The sequence below is a fragment of the Alosa alosa genome, chromosome 11 (genome assembly GCF_017589495.1).
Source record: "Alosa alosa isolate M-15738 ecotype Scorff River chromosome 11, AALO_Geno_1.1, whole genome shotgun sequence".
NCBI lineage: Eukaryota > Metazoa > Chordata > Actinopteri > Clupeiformes > Clupeidae > Alosa > Alosa alosa.
The window spans coordinates 1,572,004-1,590,955 of record NC_063199.1 but is presented as its reverse complement, the minus strand read 5'-3'; the positions used below and the strand labels follow the sequence as shown (position 1 = coordinate 1,590,955).

Sequence of the window (18,952 nt, the reverse complement as noted above, 5' to 3'; positions counted from 1 at the left end):
AGATGAGAAATCATCTGCAAAGGGATCATAAAACAAATACATTTTTATGAAACAAAAAATATTTGCTTGACCATGTTCTGTCTTTTTGGCACTGGAGTAGCCCATTGACTCAGATGTGACGTGATCAGGTAAGAGGCAATGCTGCTTTGCAATTGGTGGACTTTTATTTTGACACATTTTTGTCGTTCTGTCTTCCACATTCATGAAAGGTTTGGTATGAATGTTGAGTCATGTCTCATGAAAGTCATGAATGCTTTATGTGCAGTTTATTACAGCTGCTATGAATGTGTTATGAACTCACCCGTCAAGTAAAGTGTTACCAAACTATCATACTGTAAAAATGAACTAACATGTGTACTGTACATAACCTGATTATCTTTATTTGCAGGAAATGAACCACAACCTGGGTGTGTGTTACATGTACACAAAAGACTTCAGAAATGTAAGTTGCAATTGATATTATTAGGGTTTGTAAATTCATGTTTCTCTGAATAGGATGCAACTAATGATTATATTTTTTCTTGCAGGCAGAAGATCAATTGAATAGAGCCCTACTATTAAATAAACATGACTTGACTTATATGATGCTTGGAAAAATCTGCTTGCTTGAGGGGGACACTGCAAAGGCCATTGAAGTGTACAAGTGCGCTGTTGAGTAAGTAGTAGTAGTAATAGTTGGAAAACTATTTAATATATTTACTATTTAATATATATTTTCAAGTTCCTTGCTCAATTTGAATTGTGCACAACCCTAGTGGATAATTGATCTGAATTTCTCAAGCTTGATTGCCAGTAGGCTTAACATGACAGTTTTTTACTTGTTAAGATAAATAAGATTATACTTAAATGTCCTTTTACACAGAAATCTGTCTTGCATTACAGCTCAGCAATCAGCATAGAAAGAATAACATTCAAGTTATTTGTTGTTTTGAGATGAACTAGGACTGGGCGATATGGCTGAAAACTGTATAAGGATAAAGTGTTTAATATCAGTCATTATCAATAATCATTGATATTTTTCACCTACTTGAAATAAGGACCAGAAGGTTTTTTGTTTTTCAATTTAAACACCTTTATTATAAAGTTAACCTTTTAAACATCTCAGTTATTAATCAAGGCAAACAGGGAAAAGCCTCGGCTAGGGCTGGGACAACGTGTCGGCATAATCGATGACGTCGATGCAAAAAATATGTCGACACAAAATATGCGCGTCGATTCGTCAAGCATAACGCGCACCGCCAAATGTTTTTAATTTTACACTAACCTGTGGCGGGGCACCACGAAATCAAAACCGGCCTATTTGAATTAAAGATAGGATAAATCCTTTCATTGAGCCGCGCTTTTTATGCACGCAGCCTTTCCTTGCCCCGCCCGCTCTCTCGGATTAAATCCGCTTAGCATCGTGACCATGCTGCGCAAATTTGTTCAAAACTGCTGCATTAAAGTTAACTCTGCTAAGGTCTTATCACAACATGGTACATTGAGGAGACTAAACTAAGTTAAGTTATGCAATCAAGCAGTATCTCAAAGCTAACGTTAGAATACTGTTTGGATGTCGAGTTTAGCATGCTTACTTACAGCTGCTTGTCAATTTCGTTACTCATGCAGGGCTCTATTTATTGACTCTGACACTGAATGTTTGCAAAATCCCGATGTAAATGGAAAAGTGTTTTCCAAGACTCAAAAGTGCTTGTCCCAAGGAAATGTACGAACCGTCATTTGAACTAACTATGTTAGGAATTGCATCCACACATCAGCAGCCTTTTAACTGTGTTAGTGTTACAATTGCAAGGGTTCCCTCACAAACATCTTAAAGTGACAGGCACTCAATTAGACCTATACACTACTGAACTTTATTAAATGCTACCTCTGACTAAGAATGCATTACTTTGCACTTGTATAGTCTTTTATTTTTGAATTTTAAGAGCAATAAACATATATTGCAATGTTAAGGAATTCATGTTTTTTCATTCAGATATGTAAATCAACATGAATAAATTGCTATTAGTCAATTAATGGGGAGATAATCGATAATCGAATCGAACTGAAAAAAATAATCGTTAGATTAATCGATGCATCGAAAAAATAATTGCTAGATTAATCGTTTAAAAAATAATCGTTTATCCCAGCCCTAGCCTTGGTTGCTAGGTAACCAAACTATATACAAAGCTGGCATAATATCTTTAGACTGCTGACAAACTGACTGTTTTATGCGTTCACTGAACAAAGATTGTGGAAATTAAACACCACTAAAAAAAAAAAAGCACACGCGCCACACACATGCAACAGCTAAAATAGAGATTCGACGAAACAGCAGAGGTCAGGAGCAATCCGATGGAAAGTTGGCATTTTCAAGGTGGAGATATAAGCACTACTTCAAATTCATTGTGGTCAAAGGCAAGAACGTGCATGTAATGTCGACATCCGTTGTAAGCATCTCACACACGCATCTAAAGCTAGTGGCCAAAAACACCGATACCCCCACCACAGATGATAGCTCGCCATCCACTAGCAAGGACTCGGAGCAAAGTCCTCCAAGCAGCAAAAGCTAGATCTTTCTGCCTCACAACAAAAACCTATGACACAGGCTGAAGTCAACCATAGTTAGGGTTTAAGTATCCTTCCAGGAGATGGCGTTGGTCATCCCATCTCAGGTGGACTACACTGAATCAGACTCTGATTAGTGGCAACCTGGCAATCCGGAGCAGATAGCTACTGACGCAGCCATGCAGAACAGTGACACACTGCAAAGTCATAATATTCCCGCTTATCTCTAAATACAGTCACACACAGATATACACAGGGACAGTACAGACATCATACAGTCATTACATAGAATCATACTTTTAGTGTCAAAGTGACCCACTAATGAGAAATGCAGAACATTAAACCGCATATTGGAATATTGGACATAATGTTCTATTCCACTTTCTCTCAGCCTTTATGGCTGGAATATTTCATCAAATACTGCCACTGGGAAATGCACAAAATATAAATGATTCTACAATTGTTTCATTAAAGTTAGTCAGATCCAAATAAGCAGGTATGACTACAGTGGGCATCGCTTTCAAATGGCCACTTCATTCGCGCATTACGAGGCTGGGATTAGCTGCATGAAGCTTTAGTACCACTTTCAGCCACTGTGCGTCGCTCTGCCACTGTACATCGCTCTGCCTGCCGCCCCTTCTGAAAAAGCAGGAGACTTGCCGAGAGTAATCCCAGCCTACGAATTCAATAACAAAATAAATCATGCATGATTAAACATTACCTCGATCTAGGCTACTTGGGTATGGCTTAAGGCTTGACTACACGGTGGTAACGAAAATCGAAATCGAAATTTGCTGTCTACATTATTGTCAGTGTTGGGGGTAACGCAACTACGCAAATCAAAACAGTGGTGTGATAATTGAGCCAGTAGAGAAATAACTGTTCAGAATTAATCTGTAGCCTTGGGTAGGCTTCTGCAGAAAACAATGTTGTTGCCGATTTAATACTATCTGGCGACGTTTTCAATAGAGGCTTAGACAACTATGACCCACATTTTGGTTTTGTAAATTAATTTGCCCTACTTCTTGACTGCAATGTAGTCAATTGACTGCTTGACATGTCATTTTTATTTTTCTGTACAATAAACAAATACATCTGCTTTATGCCGCAGAATTACATTCATATTTGGCTGACTTCTGCAGACGCGCAAAAAAACACTGCCAGGCCATCCTTAAAAATATTTTCGTTTGCCGTAACCAAGGGCGTAGGTTTGGTCTGAGCTTTGGTGGGGACACTAGGCTACCCACTAATCCCCCCGAGAAAAAAAAAGGAAAAGCCACTCTTTCACCAGCCACTATAGATATATACAATGATTAAAATGTGCTACTGTCCAACTACCCATGATTAAAATGTGCTACTGTCCAACTTGATCTATACTGTGTAGCACATAATCTGATTTTAATATGTATACATATGTAGGCTATATTTAACATTTATTTTCTATTTGGTCTGTTATGAAATCATGCATTGACCCATTTAAGCACAGCTCAGTTTTAAGAAACTTAAATACATGCATGCTTAGCATTTTGTGAAAAGAATCATTAAGGCTACATTGACAACTCTTAACCATGAGCTGCCTGTATATTCTCTGATTCTAATATTTACAGATATCTAGGCGATGTAAGCACAGCTCAGTTTTAAGAAATGCTTAAAGCCGAAAGACCATGTTGAATTTTTCTACAATTTATTTCAAAACCGGATTACTCTGGAACAGCTAACTATACACGGGAATGCATTACACCTTGGTCTGCTGTTTATTCTGATATATGGTTTGTCATGTGTTGCGTGAAGTGTAGGCCTACGATATTCCACCGAGACAAATAGATGTGGAGATGGGAGAGAATAATTATTAAATCTCTTGAAGTTAATTTTTCTCGCGAACTGTTTATCACAGCAAATAGCGGCTATAGCACTGTTTAAAAGCTGAGAAAAGGCTCTTTCATGTGACACATGTGTGATGAGTAGCCTACTCGAGGAGTTCAACAGAGAAGAATGGGTGAATTTGGACGACTTCATATGCCTTGTAGTGAAGTGAAGCTGAAGCATAGCGCGAGGAGACTCTTGACTCAGTGGTAGTTATTATAGGTAACTTCAAATCAACGCGATTTACCCTTATAGGCTACTGCACATTACACGATCTGTACGAGATGATCCGCAGCAAAGTGAGAAATGATTTAACTCTTTGTGTAGCGCATGTGAGCGCTTTTCCCCCCCATTTCAACCTGAATATTGGTGGGGACATTTCAGTCGTAATCTGACATTGGTGTGGACACGTCCTTCGGTCCCCACGCAAATCTACGCCCCTGGCCGTAACCCGATCGACCCTGTCAATTTATTTTTTTCCCCCTTTTAGTCCAACCGACTTGCCGGTTGTAAACTTGCGTTAAGACCGACCGACCGTAGACTACCGTCGGAGATGCTGACTTGCAAAGGCCTCGGGATAACACGTTATCTCCACTATCATCAGTCAATGCCTCCTTGATCAAAGTGGGGAATGAAAGAAAAAGTTTGAGAACCACTGGCTTAACAAGTTACCTGCAGTCCAGAACACACAGAATATTGCAACAGAAAGTTGCCTTTATAATCAACTACTATTTGTTCCAACAGCATTCAAACAAAGCCTTTATAAAAGTGAAAAAAAAAAATGATTCCATAAGAAGTAAAATAAAATACTGTTACTGTAGTAACTGTATCCCAAGCTTCAGCTCCCCACGTCTGTGACAGGCAGACGTGACACCACTAAATTCTCAGCTTGTTTATACCCCACACTGAACGGTAAGACCGCTAGGCCCATCACTGTGGGATGCGGTAGCCTAGCCTACTCTCTAGGATTTAAGTCAAGCAATATAACCATACAAATGTTTCAGAATGAGTAATTTTGGCTTTGTCTGAACTGGCCATTGTAGGCTACGTAAAAAAAAATAAACATGTAGGCCTATTCCCTATCCAATGATATCGGCAAATGTTTGTTTTCCAAAGTAAGCATTTCACTTCACCATGCACCTTCGACAATGAATAGCTCATTGCACTTATGTTACTGTTGAACGTAGGCCTAACTGGTATCATTACATCATCCTAAAAACTGGCATTTTATGCCATTGTGTCATGTAAGGTCGTTGCAAAATCTAGAGAAATGTGTGGTCAGCGAGGGACAATTGAGACACACATTGGATTGTGTTATTACTTGAACATTCCACACTATCCACAACTGTGGTATCGGGGGCAGGAGGATTACTGTTAGCGCAGGCTTTATAAAATTCTTCAACAGAAGGCCTGCCTCGAATGCAGGCTTGCCCAAAATAAAGGCCTGTGGTTAGATAGATAGATAGATAGATAGATAGATACTTTATTGATCCCCAGGGGAAATTCAAGGTTTGCGCAGCCTACAGTAAGTAGATTAAATAACAGACCCGCCACAATGTGCGGTATGATGATTTTTTACGAGCAAGATGTTTTTGGTGCCCTGCATGTTCTTAAATAACAATGATAATGAGTAGCCTAATATTCGACCATTATTTTGTGTAAATGGGCTATGCATTGGGTTAGACACCAGGGGCCATATTCACAAAGCCTTTTATCTTACCACTAGGAGTAGGCTACTCCTAAATAGCAATAAAAGATTTTAGCTATAGGAGTTTCTCTTATTAAGTTATTCACAAAGCCTTTCAGACCTACTCTTAGTAAGGGAAAATGACAACTCCTGAACAGATTCTGGAGCAGAGCGCTCTAGAATCTTTGACTAACAGTCTAAGAGTGAGTCAGTCTTCGTTGCTATGGATGACGTTATTACTCATGCACGAGCTTGCCCCCCAGTCAACGTGAATCGGGTGGTCAGTTAATAGGCCTATATCGTGAAGATTTTTCTTGCCATCTAAGGCACGAGCGCATCTGTGAGGCCAAGCCTCACCAAGTAGCCCGTTTGTTTACAACTAACATTACATTTAATTAAACTGCTTATAGGCTTTGCCAAAATAGTTTTCAACATTTTGAATATTAGTGTGGGGTGAATTAGGAAATGTTCTCAAAGTAGCCTTATGGCTGAAAGCTGCTTGGGATCCCCCCCTGTCAAGCAATATAACCATACAAACGCGCGCACTCATTGTTTCAAAAGGAGTAATTTCGGCTTTGTCAGAACTGAGCTGTGGACGACATGGCACGGCATGCCCAATTGAAAATAAATGAACGCAACGGAACACAACACAGACCCAGCTTCTCTCGTGTCAGTCACTGATATGAACGAAACACAGAACCCGCTTCTCTCACGGCAGTCACTGACAGTAGCCTAGAATAAATGCAGGAGAAAAAAACTTCCCCATGACAAAGACATCGTAAAACACTGAAAGTTAATATTTTGTCACTATAACATACATCTGTCCTTTGTCAAATGTGTTATGTTCCAAGTAGCCTAGTCCGTAATTCTGCTATTTCACAGAAAAATATAAATAGCCAGTTAGGGTCTACAGTCCAGAGTTGGTAAGTTATGGTAGGCCAACTTGGAGTGAACATACAAACAGGGAAATTCTTTCTCTAGTAGCTGAGTCGCCCTCAGGCGCATGCGTGAACATAAGGCCGAACATGCAAGCGCCAATGAATCGTGCTCTCCCGACAATCACGCCGTTAAACTTAAATGGGTTAACATCACTCTAAGTTAAGCCTTCAAGCAAGGAAAACGATGATTTGAAGACATCTGTTTTAGTTGGAAGGGCAAGGCCGAGGGTAGCAACAGGGCAACACAGAGACAGGCCGATGGCAGGGGCTGTTATGAGAGTAATAAAATATGGGATATTCACGGAAAACATTAAAGCGGCAAGACGGGGGGGAAGTTAAAATACGAGTTGGCATGCATTGTTTTGGTCCCGTGCACAGGGATTATTTGTCATATTATTAATCACATATGATTATTTGTGAAATTATTGCAAACAGGCGCAACACATTTGAAAAAGGAAGGACTGGTAGCATGCAAGCTCACGGGAAAGATTGATTTAAGAACGTTATCACAGTGTGTGGCTGTGGCGCCAAAGCAGCGTGAGGCGGAAGACAGCGACAATTGGCAGGGGAGGGTCATGTCTTTTTTAACAATTCTGTCGGAGGGTCATTGAACAATTGCTAGCAGGCAAGGGAGGGTCATGCAACTTTTGACTGAAGCACTCAAAATTCCTCCGGTGGCCCCTTCAGTAAACAACGAACAGTCCCTAGATTGCTGCTAGGCTATATGTCTTGGTTCTCATTGCCATCAAACGCGTAGCCTATCTCGGGGTTGCATCCATTACAAAAAAACATGCAATGTGAACGTCTGGGATTGGGAAGAGCACTAAATGCTCTACTGAATAAGCATGAAGTCAAACCTTTAAATGAAAAACACTCTTTAATAATCAAAAAAATAAACCGCTAATTTGGTGGGGCGCTAATACTTGTGACCATCAAAAATCGTTTATCGCCTGTAACTCCGTGATAACAGGACGTAACAGGAAGGCATTTGGCTGAGCAACGGAGGTTAATATGCTCTATTCCAAATGATGTCTGTCTATCATCGTTGCACTCGGAGAAAACCAGAATGTTTAATTTGCCCTGCGTTTCTTCTACTAAGTCTACTAAGACTATATTTTTTCCATCTCCCTAAGCTATCCAGAAACTGGTCTATATAGTTTCTATATCAGGTTGGGTTAACCCCATTAGTGTACCACCTTTTCAGATTATCAACCGATTTAGAGGCATCAGGATATAAATCCCATGTATATAAAAATAATAAGTTCTGAATCCAATACTCTCAAGTCCCCCTTTAAAAGACTTGAAGCCTTTGACACTAAACAATAACACAAATCTGATTGAATCAGAATGAGCCTACTAATTAACTGAGAGTAATGCAGTAATTGTGTCTCTTTACCATGTGTATAATCAGTGGTGTAGTCTACTTTTTTGAGGTGGGCATACTGTATATTTTGGCCAGTAATGGGCTCAGTGGTTACCAAACTAGGGGTCGGGACTCGACCCCTCGGGACCCCTCGGGACCAATATTAAGGGACAAAAATGTTTGTGGGGGTCGCAGATTTGCACTTACCTGCCCCTTGCATGCGTGAGGGACAGCATAAATTCACTTTCAAAACCAATAGTAAATAATCATCAAATACCCTCTCCAGCTCTTAAAGTTCCTGCTTGCTCCTGCTGGTCCACCATCTCAGTGTCAAGGTCCCCTCCAGCTCCCCTTGCACCTTGTTGCTGACTGCCACTACCATCTAGAGAAAACAATGAACAACTCTGTTTCATATGAGTTCAGATGCAAAGAGTTCAGATGCAAAGCCCTCTAAAAGCTATGACAAAAATAGGCCAATTTTAAGTTTCATTTTTAAGCATTTTCATCTATGACAATCAAAAATGTTACTATCAAGTAGGCCTACAGCAAGTCAAGCCCAAACAAAATTAGATTAGCTGATTTTTAAATGTTGGTCAATAGAAATATAGCCTGTTTTGTAAACTCATCACATGCACTAAAGGTTTTTGCATCTGGCATTATATCGAAAGTAACAGTGTGGTAGATAATGTTATTACCCATAAGTACAGATAATATATCTCTCCATCCATGCATACCATGGAGATAGCATGGTTCTGGCTAGTAAATAAAGTTCATGATAGATACTTAATCCAGACAGCCACAGTACACATCATGTAGACCGTTTACAGACAGACAAGGCGATTAGGAGTTATTCCCAAAGAAGAATCCCAGATAAACAAACGTCCAGAAATTAAAACTAAGTAGGGTGTAACGTGGATCAGAGTATGTTAGCTTGCTAGTATTGAGAGAAGAACGAAAGCTAGACTACAGCATGACTAGCCTGTGTTATTACCGTGTTATGTCCACAAATTAAACAACCTAGAAGGGTAACTTGGTAGCAATACAAGTCTCATAAAAAGCGTGAATGATGTTTTTGACTCTTAACTTACCTTCGGAAACGTCAGGTCGGGCAACCTTATTAAAAAAGTTCCGAAGGTCTTGCTGTCCTTTCGCCTGGCCATCCCTCGTCGTCCCCAACTAAAAACCTGGAACGCTGCTGTGCTGCTGCTTTAACCTGGCAGCTCGGGGTCGGGGGGAAGGCTGATTGATGCTGGCAATATGTGATACCGGTTAAACATGGCGGTATAAGTATAAGTATATATACTCTTTTGATCCCGTGAGGGAAATTTGGTCTCTTCATTTATCCCAATCTGTGAATTAGTGAAACACACACTGCACACAGTGTACACACAGTGAGGTGAAGCACACACTAATCCCGGCGCAGTGAGCTGCCTGCATCAACAGCGGCGCTCGGGGAGCAGTGAGGGGTTAGGTGCCTTGCTCAAGGGCACTTCAGCCGTGCCTACTGGTCAGGGTTCGAACCGGCAACCCTCCGGTTACAGGTCCGAAGTGCTAACCAGTAGGCCACGGCTGCCCTAATGATGACTGATGATGATGAATGATGGTGCTGATGGAACTGAATGATGGTGATCTGACATTCAGCCATTCGTCCCCATAGAAAGCAGTGCCAGTGGTCAATGCTGCATGGTTTCATATCTGGAAACACCTGACGGAGAATCCATGGGAGATACAAGGCTTCCATGAAAAGGGGCCGTTGATGAAACATGGCTGTGCTATTCTAAATATTGAAAAATGAATTTTAAGTGGGTATACTGAACATTTTAGGTGGGTATACTGCGTATACCTGCGTTCTACGTAGACTACACCACTGTGTATAATACCTTGGCAAAGCTGAATATAAAACCAAAACACATAAGAAATGTCTCTCAACAGTTCTCAAATAGAAGCCAATAAAGGAAATGAATCAAATTAAACAACATGGTTACATGTATAAAAGTGGCCCCGATTGTCTTTATTTCTCACAGGGTGTGAAAAAAAAAGTTTACATACCACAGAGTACCAGTGATAAAAGCAATAACCAAACAGTTCAAGGGGAAAAAGAAACAATAGACAAAGGAAAAAAAAAAATAAGAGTCTGTAAGGCTCCCCCTTTTTGACCACTGATTGCACCTGAAACAAAACACAGAGATATACATATCTGGGCCCAAGGCCCCAGTAGTGCTTCCTAAGTTTCAGCTAACATTATTAAAAATATTTTAATTGCAATACTGCTATGGTCAGTCACCAAATTAGTAATTAGCAATGAAATATAAATTCACATGATCATGATCTTCATGGAAACTCTTTTTTGTGTGCCTCATATCAAGAATTGTTTCTACAACAAAGCTAAATTATCTGAACCTTTTTCCACATTTTGAAGGCATGTTTTAAAGAACTTGGTTAGAACTTTATTCATATTCTGAACGCCTGAAACAAATGCAAAGTTGTGTTTTCTTTTATTGCATTGCTGTAAAATAATTGTAAACAATATGGTCTAGTATGTATGCATCATACCACATTAACAAGCTGCTTGTTAACACTTACAGGCTGCATGTTAACTGTTAACAAATATGCTTGTAAGTAACTTAAAACGCTGCTTATTAGCACTTACAAGCTGCATGTTAACAGTTAGTTAATGTTATTAAAGGATAACAACAGTTAACTAACTGTTAGTAATGAATTGTTAACTGTTTATTATGCACTGTATAATGTTATTCTAAAGCGTTACCCATATTTTTTATTGATATTGATTACATGCCTATCGAGATAAATATCGCTATCGTGTTATCACCCAGCCCTAAAATGAACACCTGTTTAATGGAAGATGGTAAAGTAATCGTTGTAATTTCAGGTCGTCTCCTGAGAATACCGATTTTTTGGCAACGCTTGGACTGCTCTACATGCAGGTAATGTTATACTGTCATTTAAAGAGCCATTTCAAAGTTTGCAACCAACTACTACTGACAGGGATAAAGGCTGGCTAAAACCTAAAAATGTGTTTCTGGCTGATACATTTTGTTACTATAGTTATGTAAAATCTCTAAAAAGTACAAGAAACACAGTATATTGTATTTATATCTCTTTAACATGCCTATGTATCGGCAATCCTATACATACAATCATATGGTGTAACAGCAGTTAATTCAATCTTTATGATAATTGTGTTGAAGTAGGCTTTTATTTGTGTCTTTTCTTCACATTGAAGAAAGGGAAATATCAGAAAGCTTTTGAATACCTTGGAAATGCTCTGACCTATGATCCCAACCATTACAAGGTAGGTGGTAGGTAAGCATTTTTCTGTATTTTCTGTGTTAAGTGTAATTAAAATTCCGACAGCTATGTTTGTGTTTATGCTTCACTAGGCTATCCTTGCAGCAGGCAGTATGATGCAGACCCATGGGGATTTTGATGTAGCCATGAATAAATATCGTATTGCAGCCTACGCTGTCCCCGAGAGCCCTCCATTGTGGAACAATATTGGCATGTGCTTCTTTGGGAAGAAGAAATATGTCGCTGTAAGTGTTTGTCATGTATCCATCTCTATCTTGAATATCTAATTATTTCCTTTCTTGTAGTTGATGATGTTCACAGTTTTTTTTTTTTCTCTTGTTCATTCCACCCCGTTTCTCTCTTTTTAAGGCCATCAGTTGTCTTAAGAGGGCTAACTATCTGTCACCATTTGACTGGAAGATCTTGTACAACCTAGGGCTGCTACACCTGACCATGCAGCAATATGCCTCTGCATTTCACTTTCTCAGTGCTGCCATCAACCTCCAACCTAAGATGGGTGAACTCTACATGCTGCTGGCAGGTTAGGAGTCTCACAGAATCTCCAGTACTTACCAGTGACTTCTTTTATGGAACTTGTTCTTGTTTTACTTGTTCATTTGGATGAAATGACAAAAAAAGAAAAAAAGTATTTACTGAAAGACGCATAATTTTAATACAATTTTAAACCCTGGCAAGTAGATGGTTTAAAAGTTGAATGTAGATAGTTCAATGGATTTTGATAGACAGAAAGTTAAGTGGATGTTGATAGGCAGATTGTTTAAAGTGCCCATATTATGACTATTTTCAACAAGTTAAAATAGGTCTATGAGTTCCAGAAAACATGTTTCTGAAGTTGTTTGCTGGATATAGCTTGTAGGAAAAGATTCTTACCTACCTCTATTACACTCTTTTTCAGTCCCTTTCAAAGTGTGCTGTTTCTGCTGCTCATTACATATTAATGAGCTGCTGCTCACTTACCCACGCCCCACTCCATTAACTGTTACCGGGGTCATTCGTGCCAAATCAACAAATGCCTCCAGCCTCGCCTGACCATCTTGGCTTTGCTTCATACTTTATGTCAATAATGCTAAATATTACCCAACAACTACTGTGCAAAGGTTTAAGCTTGTATCTACATTATTTTCTGAGATATGGAGGCTTAAAAAACAGTTGAACTCGTAGGCTTGGTGCGGAGAGGTGGGGTGTTGATTATGCAACGTCTGAAACACGGCAATTCAAAATCCCCTAACATCTACTACACCTGCGTTTTACATAGTATAGTTAGGCTACAGAACTGCATCTTCTCAGATGAAGCACTGTGATATTATCTTGGTCAATAATTGCCAATTAGATTATTTAGCGTCCATGTAAACAAGTCGGTTGAAATCTTTAATCAGATTCATTTCAATCGGATTTAAATAAAAATGTCCATGCAAGTCCATGCTAGTCACGTGTTACATATTGATTCACAGGACATTCAATCCTTTTACTAACACAATGGTTATGAAGAAATGTGTATATGTAACTGACTCATGCCGAAACTAAGTACACTACCAACCTAATTCGTTTCCAATACCCCAGTGTTGAGAGGACGAATTTAGCCCCTAGCTAACACTTACCATAATCTCTATGTAAAACGGTTAGCTTGCTAGCTAGCTATCTAACAGCTGAACTTCAGTAGCCTACAACATAAGCTTAGCTATCTCACCTAGTTGTAGGAAATATGTAAGTGATGGAATTAGAATGAATCTCATGAACAAACAGATAACTCTTACACCAACCTTATTTTGTGCATTTTATTCACGTTTGTTCAACGATTTAGTAAGTATAAATCCTTTTCCCTGCCCACTTCAATGCAGCTCCATAGGTTTCCATTATATCCACGTAACGTAATTGCCCTAAAAGGAGGTGGTAGGTGGGAATATTGAAATGTTTCGGCTTGTGACGTCAAAAGCCTTGCCGATTTTGACCAGCTCACCCTGGAGGCTGAAGGCAGGATACATCCAGAAACCCTTTTTCCAAGTTTGTATGCGTGTGGAAGCACCAGAGACACACAATAACACATCAAATGCCAGAAAAAGTGATTTTTTCATAATATGGGCACTTTAATGGATGTTGATAGATAGTTTAATGGGTGGATGGTTTAATGGTGGGTGAATGGTTTTAAGAAGATGAATGGAAAGAAAGTTGGATGGAAGGTGCCTTATATCCTTGTAGAATGGAGACACCAAGAGAGTTGGCCTAGTTTAATGGATGTTGACAGTCAGAAAGTTTAATTGATGTTGATAGGCAGAATGTTTAATGGACGTTGATAGGCAGATTGTTTAATGGATGTTGATAGGCAGATAGTTTAATGGATGTTGATGGACAGAATGTTTAACCCTCTAAGCGGAAAAGTCGCAAAATTACGACAAACAGCAACACTGATTAAAACAAGACGATAGATCCATGGCAAGTTTATAGTTTAAAAGTTGAATGTAGATAGTGTAATGGATGTTGATAGGATTTAATTAGCCCTTTATGATGTTATAGTGCCAATGCAAAGTCTATTGCGAAAAATAAGCTTGTTTTTTTTTGTTAATATCTAAAAAATAAAAAATACATTCTTCAACTGTCCTTTTCAAAACCTACGTTAAACTGAATGCTGAAGCTAAATTACACGCAGAAATTTGGTGGGAAGAAGGAGAAGAAGAAGACTTCGGATAACAGACAGTGCATTTTCATGCACTGTAATTAACTGCACAGTGTGTAGGAAGCTAGTGAACATCACTTCATCGGAACTTAGATGACACTGGGGCTGCATCCCAAAGTTCTATTTGTATATGGCCTCTCTCCTCGGTCCTCCAGCTTGTGCCCCGGAAATCATTCAGAGCTCTACATCATCGAGGATGTCTCATTTATCTAATTGTAACCAGAGGAGGTGAGAACAAGGAGAGAGGAGTGAGGCGAAAGGGTCGATATGTGAGGAAACACAACAGCATCCTATGCAGAAGCGTTTTCAGTCGGAATTATGTGATCATTGATCCAAGTTCCCTCCCACGTCTATCAACTTTCAGTTTCCAACAAGTTTGTAGGGATTTATTAGCTTTTAAAGAGAGGCACACTGCTTCCCTTCTTGCTCAGAATGCTGGAAATGTTTGTGTGTAAACAAAAGGAAGGGATTTGAGATTTGTCTCAAATTGGTCTGATGATTTGAGTAGTCAGTAATTTGGGGCTGTCAAAAAAAGATAGATGGAGAAAGCTATAGAGGGCCAATCATACAAATAACAAGGCATAATTGGGGGCCAAGCAGCGAAGCTGCGAGGCAACCCATAGTGATTCTACGTATTCTTATTATTATTATAACGAAACGCTCATTTGCCATTGAACCATACAGTAAAAAGTTGAGAAATTTGGCACATTGATTCATTACAGGCATATGTTTAATTTCACAAAGTTTAATGTCTGCACCTGGAGTGCTCTAGCGCCACCAACGTTTCAAATGTTGTATTACATCTATGCACTTACTGTACACCACATTTTGAACATTAAGGTATATTTGGAATCCTTGAACTCGACGCACCCCATGACGTCAATTTCCGCCATGTTGGATCTTCCGCCATATTGTATTTATTTAAAAACACTTAAAAGTCATCAAAGGTTATAAAGTTTGTCCGATTTTCACGAAACTTGACGCAGATGATCTTCAGACCATGACTCACAAATGCATTGCTTTTTGGAGCCATATTCAAAACCCATACGCCCGTAAGTGACCAATCAAGTTTGGCTGCAAAGCCGCCAAAGAGGAAGTGAAGTGATCTCAGCAAGGCTTTCGCGTATCAACACCAAACTCAGAACAGGGTCTCAGGACCCAATTAGGAGGAGGCTCAATAACGTTGATGACTTTTGACCAATAGGTGGCGCTATAATTAGCAATATTACGTTTTGGCCTGTAACGGGTGATGTGTTTGGAATTAAAACATATTAGTGATGTCTATTAATACTTTGAGAGGTCCTTAGGCCGACACATGCCAACATGTGATGTCAACATAATTGATTCGACCGCCATATTGGACTTCATCAAAAACATTTAAAAGGCATCAAAGTGGGCTCATATTTCAGCAATGCTTTCACGTATTGAGACCAAACTTAGTATATGGACTTGGGACCTCATCCTGAAGACGCTCATTATATTTAGTGACCTTTGAACACTAGGGGCGCTGTAATTATCAACACTTTCTCGTATCGACACCAAACTTGGTGTGTGGACTCGTGACTACAACCTGAGGACGCACAATAAATTTGGTGATGTTTGAGGTATGCGTATGTGTGGGGGGCTATTGGGGTGTGTGGGACAGGAGGTTTATCTGTGTATATGTGTGTGGTGGGGTGGGTGGGAGGTTAATTTGGTGTGTGTATAATGTAGAAACATTGTGTTGCCAATACAAATCCTGCTCAACTGCTTGGCCCCCTCATTGCTGCTTGCAGCTATATTTCTGAATTGTTGTAGTGCAGGGACCTAACAAAAGACAATGTTATTTTTATCTATTTTTCTCTTTACTCTGTCAATAGTTGCATTGACCAATCTGGATGATGTGGAGAATGCACGACGGTCCTATGAGCAGGCTGTACTTTTGGATGGGTATGGATAGGTATAATGAGGATTTTTGGATGGGTACAGTGAGGACTTTTGGTGTAGCATAGTATTGAAAAAAATACTTTCCTCTTCCCACAGGTCCAACCCTTTAGTAAACTTGAACTTTGCAGTTCTGTTGTACAATCAAGGAGATAAGAAGGAAGCCCTGCAGCAGTACCAGGAGATGGAGGAGAAGGTCAACTCACTTATGGAAAACAAAATGAACATAGAATTTGATGCAGAGGTAAAGCTATACAAACCTAACAGTTCCTCATGAAACAAAGTATCAACAGATGTTTACCTATGTAAAAGTCTTCAAAGTATAGTTTATTTAAAGCTGCAGTTGGCAAGTCTGACAGATTGAGGGGACTTAGCCAACATTGACTGTTTACAACTCTCATGCCCCTCCCCCACTACCACCGAGCACCCTCTCATCGAGTTTGTGCTCGTCAGTGCGCACCAGACTGCACCAGACTGTGATTGACAGTCAGATCTCACACAGCCCTGCTCTGATTGGACCAGAAGAACCGGGAGCTGTGGATTTTTGCAAAACAAATAACAGGGTCTAGGTGGAGGTAGAAGTGCGGGTTTTTTATTTTAAAAAAACGGCTGATTTATGTTGTTCTGTCGGAGCATAGTGTCGATTTCAGTGAATATGATCAAAAAAATCTTGCCAACTGCAGCTTTAATGGCTTCAAGGTTTTATTGTTATGTCCTTAGAGAAATAGGTTGCAGGCATGAAAACTCTTTCGGCGAAATTCGCCGTTTTGAATCCAAAATGGGGACGGGTCGCCAGAGATCCGATGAGAAAATATATTGTGGGGGGGTGTATGGGGTTTCAACTGAGTTTACAAATCACGCGCAGACGTGAACGCATCTTGATGCGTTGTCAGAGCCCCGTTAAAACTTGTCCAGCAACGAATAGCTTTTAGCGATATTGGACAGAAATATAGACATAACCAGTTAATTTGATGAAGAATAGGCTACGTGCAGTTTGAGCCATCTAGATCGACAAAAGGTGAAGCAAATAAGCATACTTTATCAGTATAGCAAAGGCTAATATGAATAACTAAATAGTTTAATTAAATGCTCCTAAACTGGTTTTGCCGAGTTCAGAGACAAAAGCAGTGTTTGACATGGTATGCTGTCTTTTAATAAACGTTCAGTGGCCTGATCAGTAGTCTGTGTCTACAGGGTACAGTTTAACATGTAGGCCTAATGTGAACACTGTTCACACAACTTTATTGGTTGGTTAAACACACTAGTACAATGGCACAATCTGTAAGTAAAAACATTTCAAACCAATTTTACAAATTAAAGCCTAGTCTACCCTACCCAAGTTTATTTATTACCTGGTTTGGTCCAACAAATATTCAGACGTATCTTATTCAGACTTATTCTAATAGTCTAATAGTACTATGAAGTGTCCATTAGGCCTATGAAATCTTCAGAAATGTCTGATAACTTCAGGCACAAAGAAAGAAAGAAAGAAAGAAAACTCATGGAGATTACTGAGGAGGAGAGGAGGGCCAGGCTTAAGCATGTTGCCAAACAGCGCAAGCGGGCCTCCTTCATACTTTGGCCCAAGCCAAAAAGAAGAAATAAAGGTATTTTTTTTTGCTATGAAACGGCCATTTCCCTCTTCGCGCACCCTTCTCACCTTTTTCACCCCTGACCCGTTTTCATAACCTGACCAGGTGAATTTCGTTCCGGTTAGCTCCGCCTAGCTTCACTCACATCCATCTGGGACCTCTTCCATTGAGAGTGATTTCTGCACCCGATTTTATGGTACAGCCAATCAGGACGCAGGGCGGGAGTTTCATAGATGTGACATAGCGTAGAAGCGACTGTTATCAGCGTCACGGGTTGGCTTCGATGTGAGTGGTTGAAGTAGCACGTCCATAGATGACGGACAAGTGGCTTATTCAATCATATGCAAGCATTTTTTGATTAGGCCCAGCCTTCTGAAGCAACACTCCAATGGATTGGTCCCAGATGGATGAGTGGAGCTAGGCGGAACGAAATTCATCTGGCGGGAGTCAGGTTACCGTTTTCATACCTGAGGTTGAATTGTACAATGAAATGCTTAATTGAGTTAGCTTCTAGTTCTTTTTATTGGGGCAGTGTCCAACATTTATGCCATTGTGGGTTTCCCTTTCTTAGCAACCACTGCCACTAGTAAACAAAGCTATGTTAGATAATGAAAAATACGACTTAAAGCAGAGCCTTAAGGCAAAGCCGAGTCAATTTAAATGTGTAAAACAGATAGTTCTATTCTTTGATTATGATTGGCTAGGTCACGTTTACAGCCATTATAAAATACTCTGCAAACATACACCTAAACACACTTTGTTTTATGCCTAACAATGCCTAAAAGCTGTTCTAAAATCACTATAACAGCATCTTGGGGCTTATTGCTTAATTAACTGAAACACTGTTTAAACATTAACGCTTTAAACTAGGGCTGTCAAACGATAAAAAAATAACTAATGAATTTCATATTTTGAAATGAATTAATCTAGATTAATTGTGATTAAAAAGTTTCCCCTTAAAGACTAAGGGTCCGTCCCATTTCTCCCCCCTTAAAACTTCCACTTGGTTTTGATTGCCCTCAACATTAAAGCCCCCTC

General features: G+C 39.7%; 1 protein-coding gene across 1 annotated transcript in view; it reads left to right on the top strand.

Moving 5' to 3' along the window:
• bbs4 (Bardet-Biedl syndrome 4) overlaps positions 1-18,952 on the top strand; it is a 120,592-nt gene that overhangs the window by 69,812 nt on the left and 31,828 nt on the right. The window contains exons 8-15 of the mRNA XM_048257135.1: positions 389-442; positions 528-655; positions 11,289-11,343; positions 11,643-11,711; positions 11,800-11,952; positions 12,077-12,248; positions 16,259-16,328; positions 16,422-16,566. Coding sequence (XP_048113092.1) covers positions 389-442; positions 528-655; positions 11,289-11,343; positions 11,643-11,711; positions 11,800-11,952; positions 12,077-12,248; positions 16,259-16,328; positions 16,422-16,566 — 846 coding nt within the window. The remainder of the gene's footprint in view (positions 1-388; positions 443-527; positions 656-11,288; positions 11,344-11,642; positions 11,712-11,799; positions 11,953-12,076; positions 12,249-16,258; positions 16,329-16,421; positions 16,567-18,952) is intronic.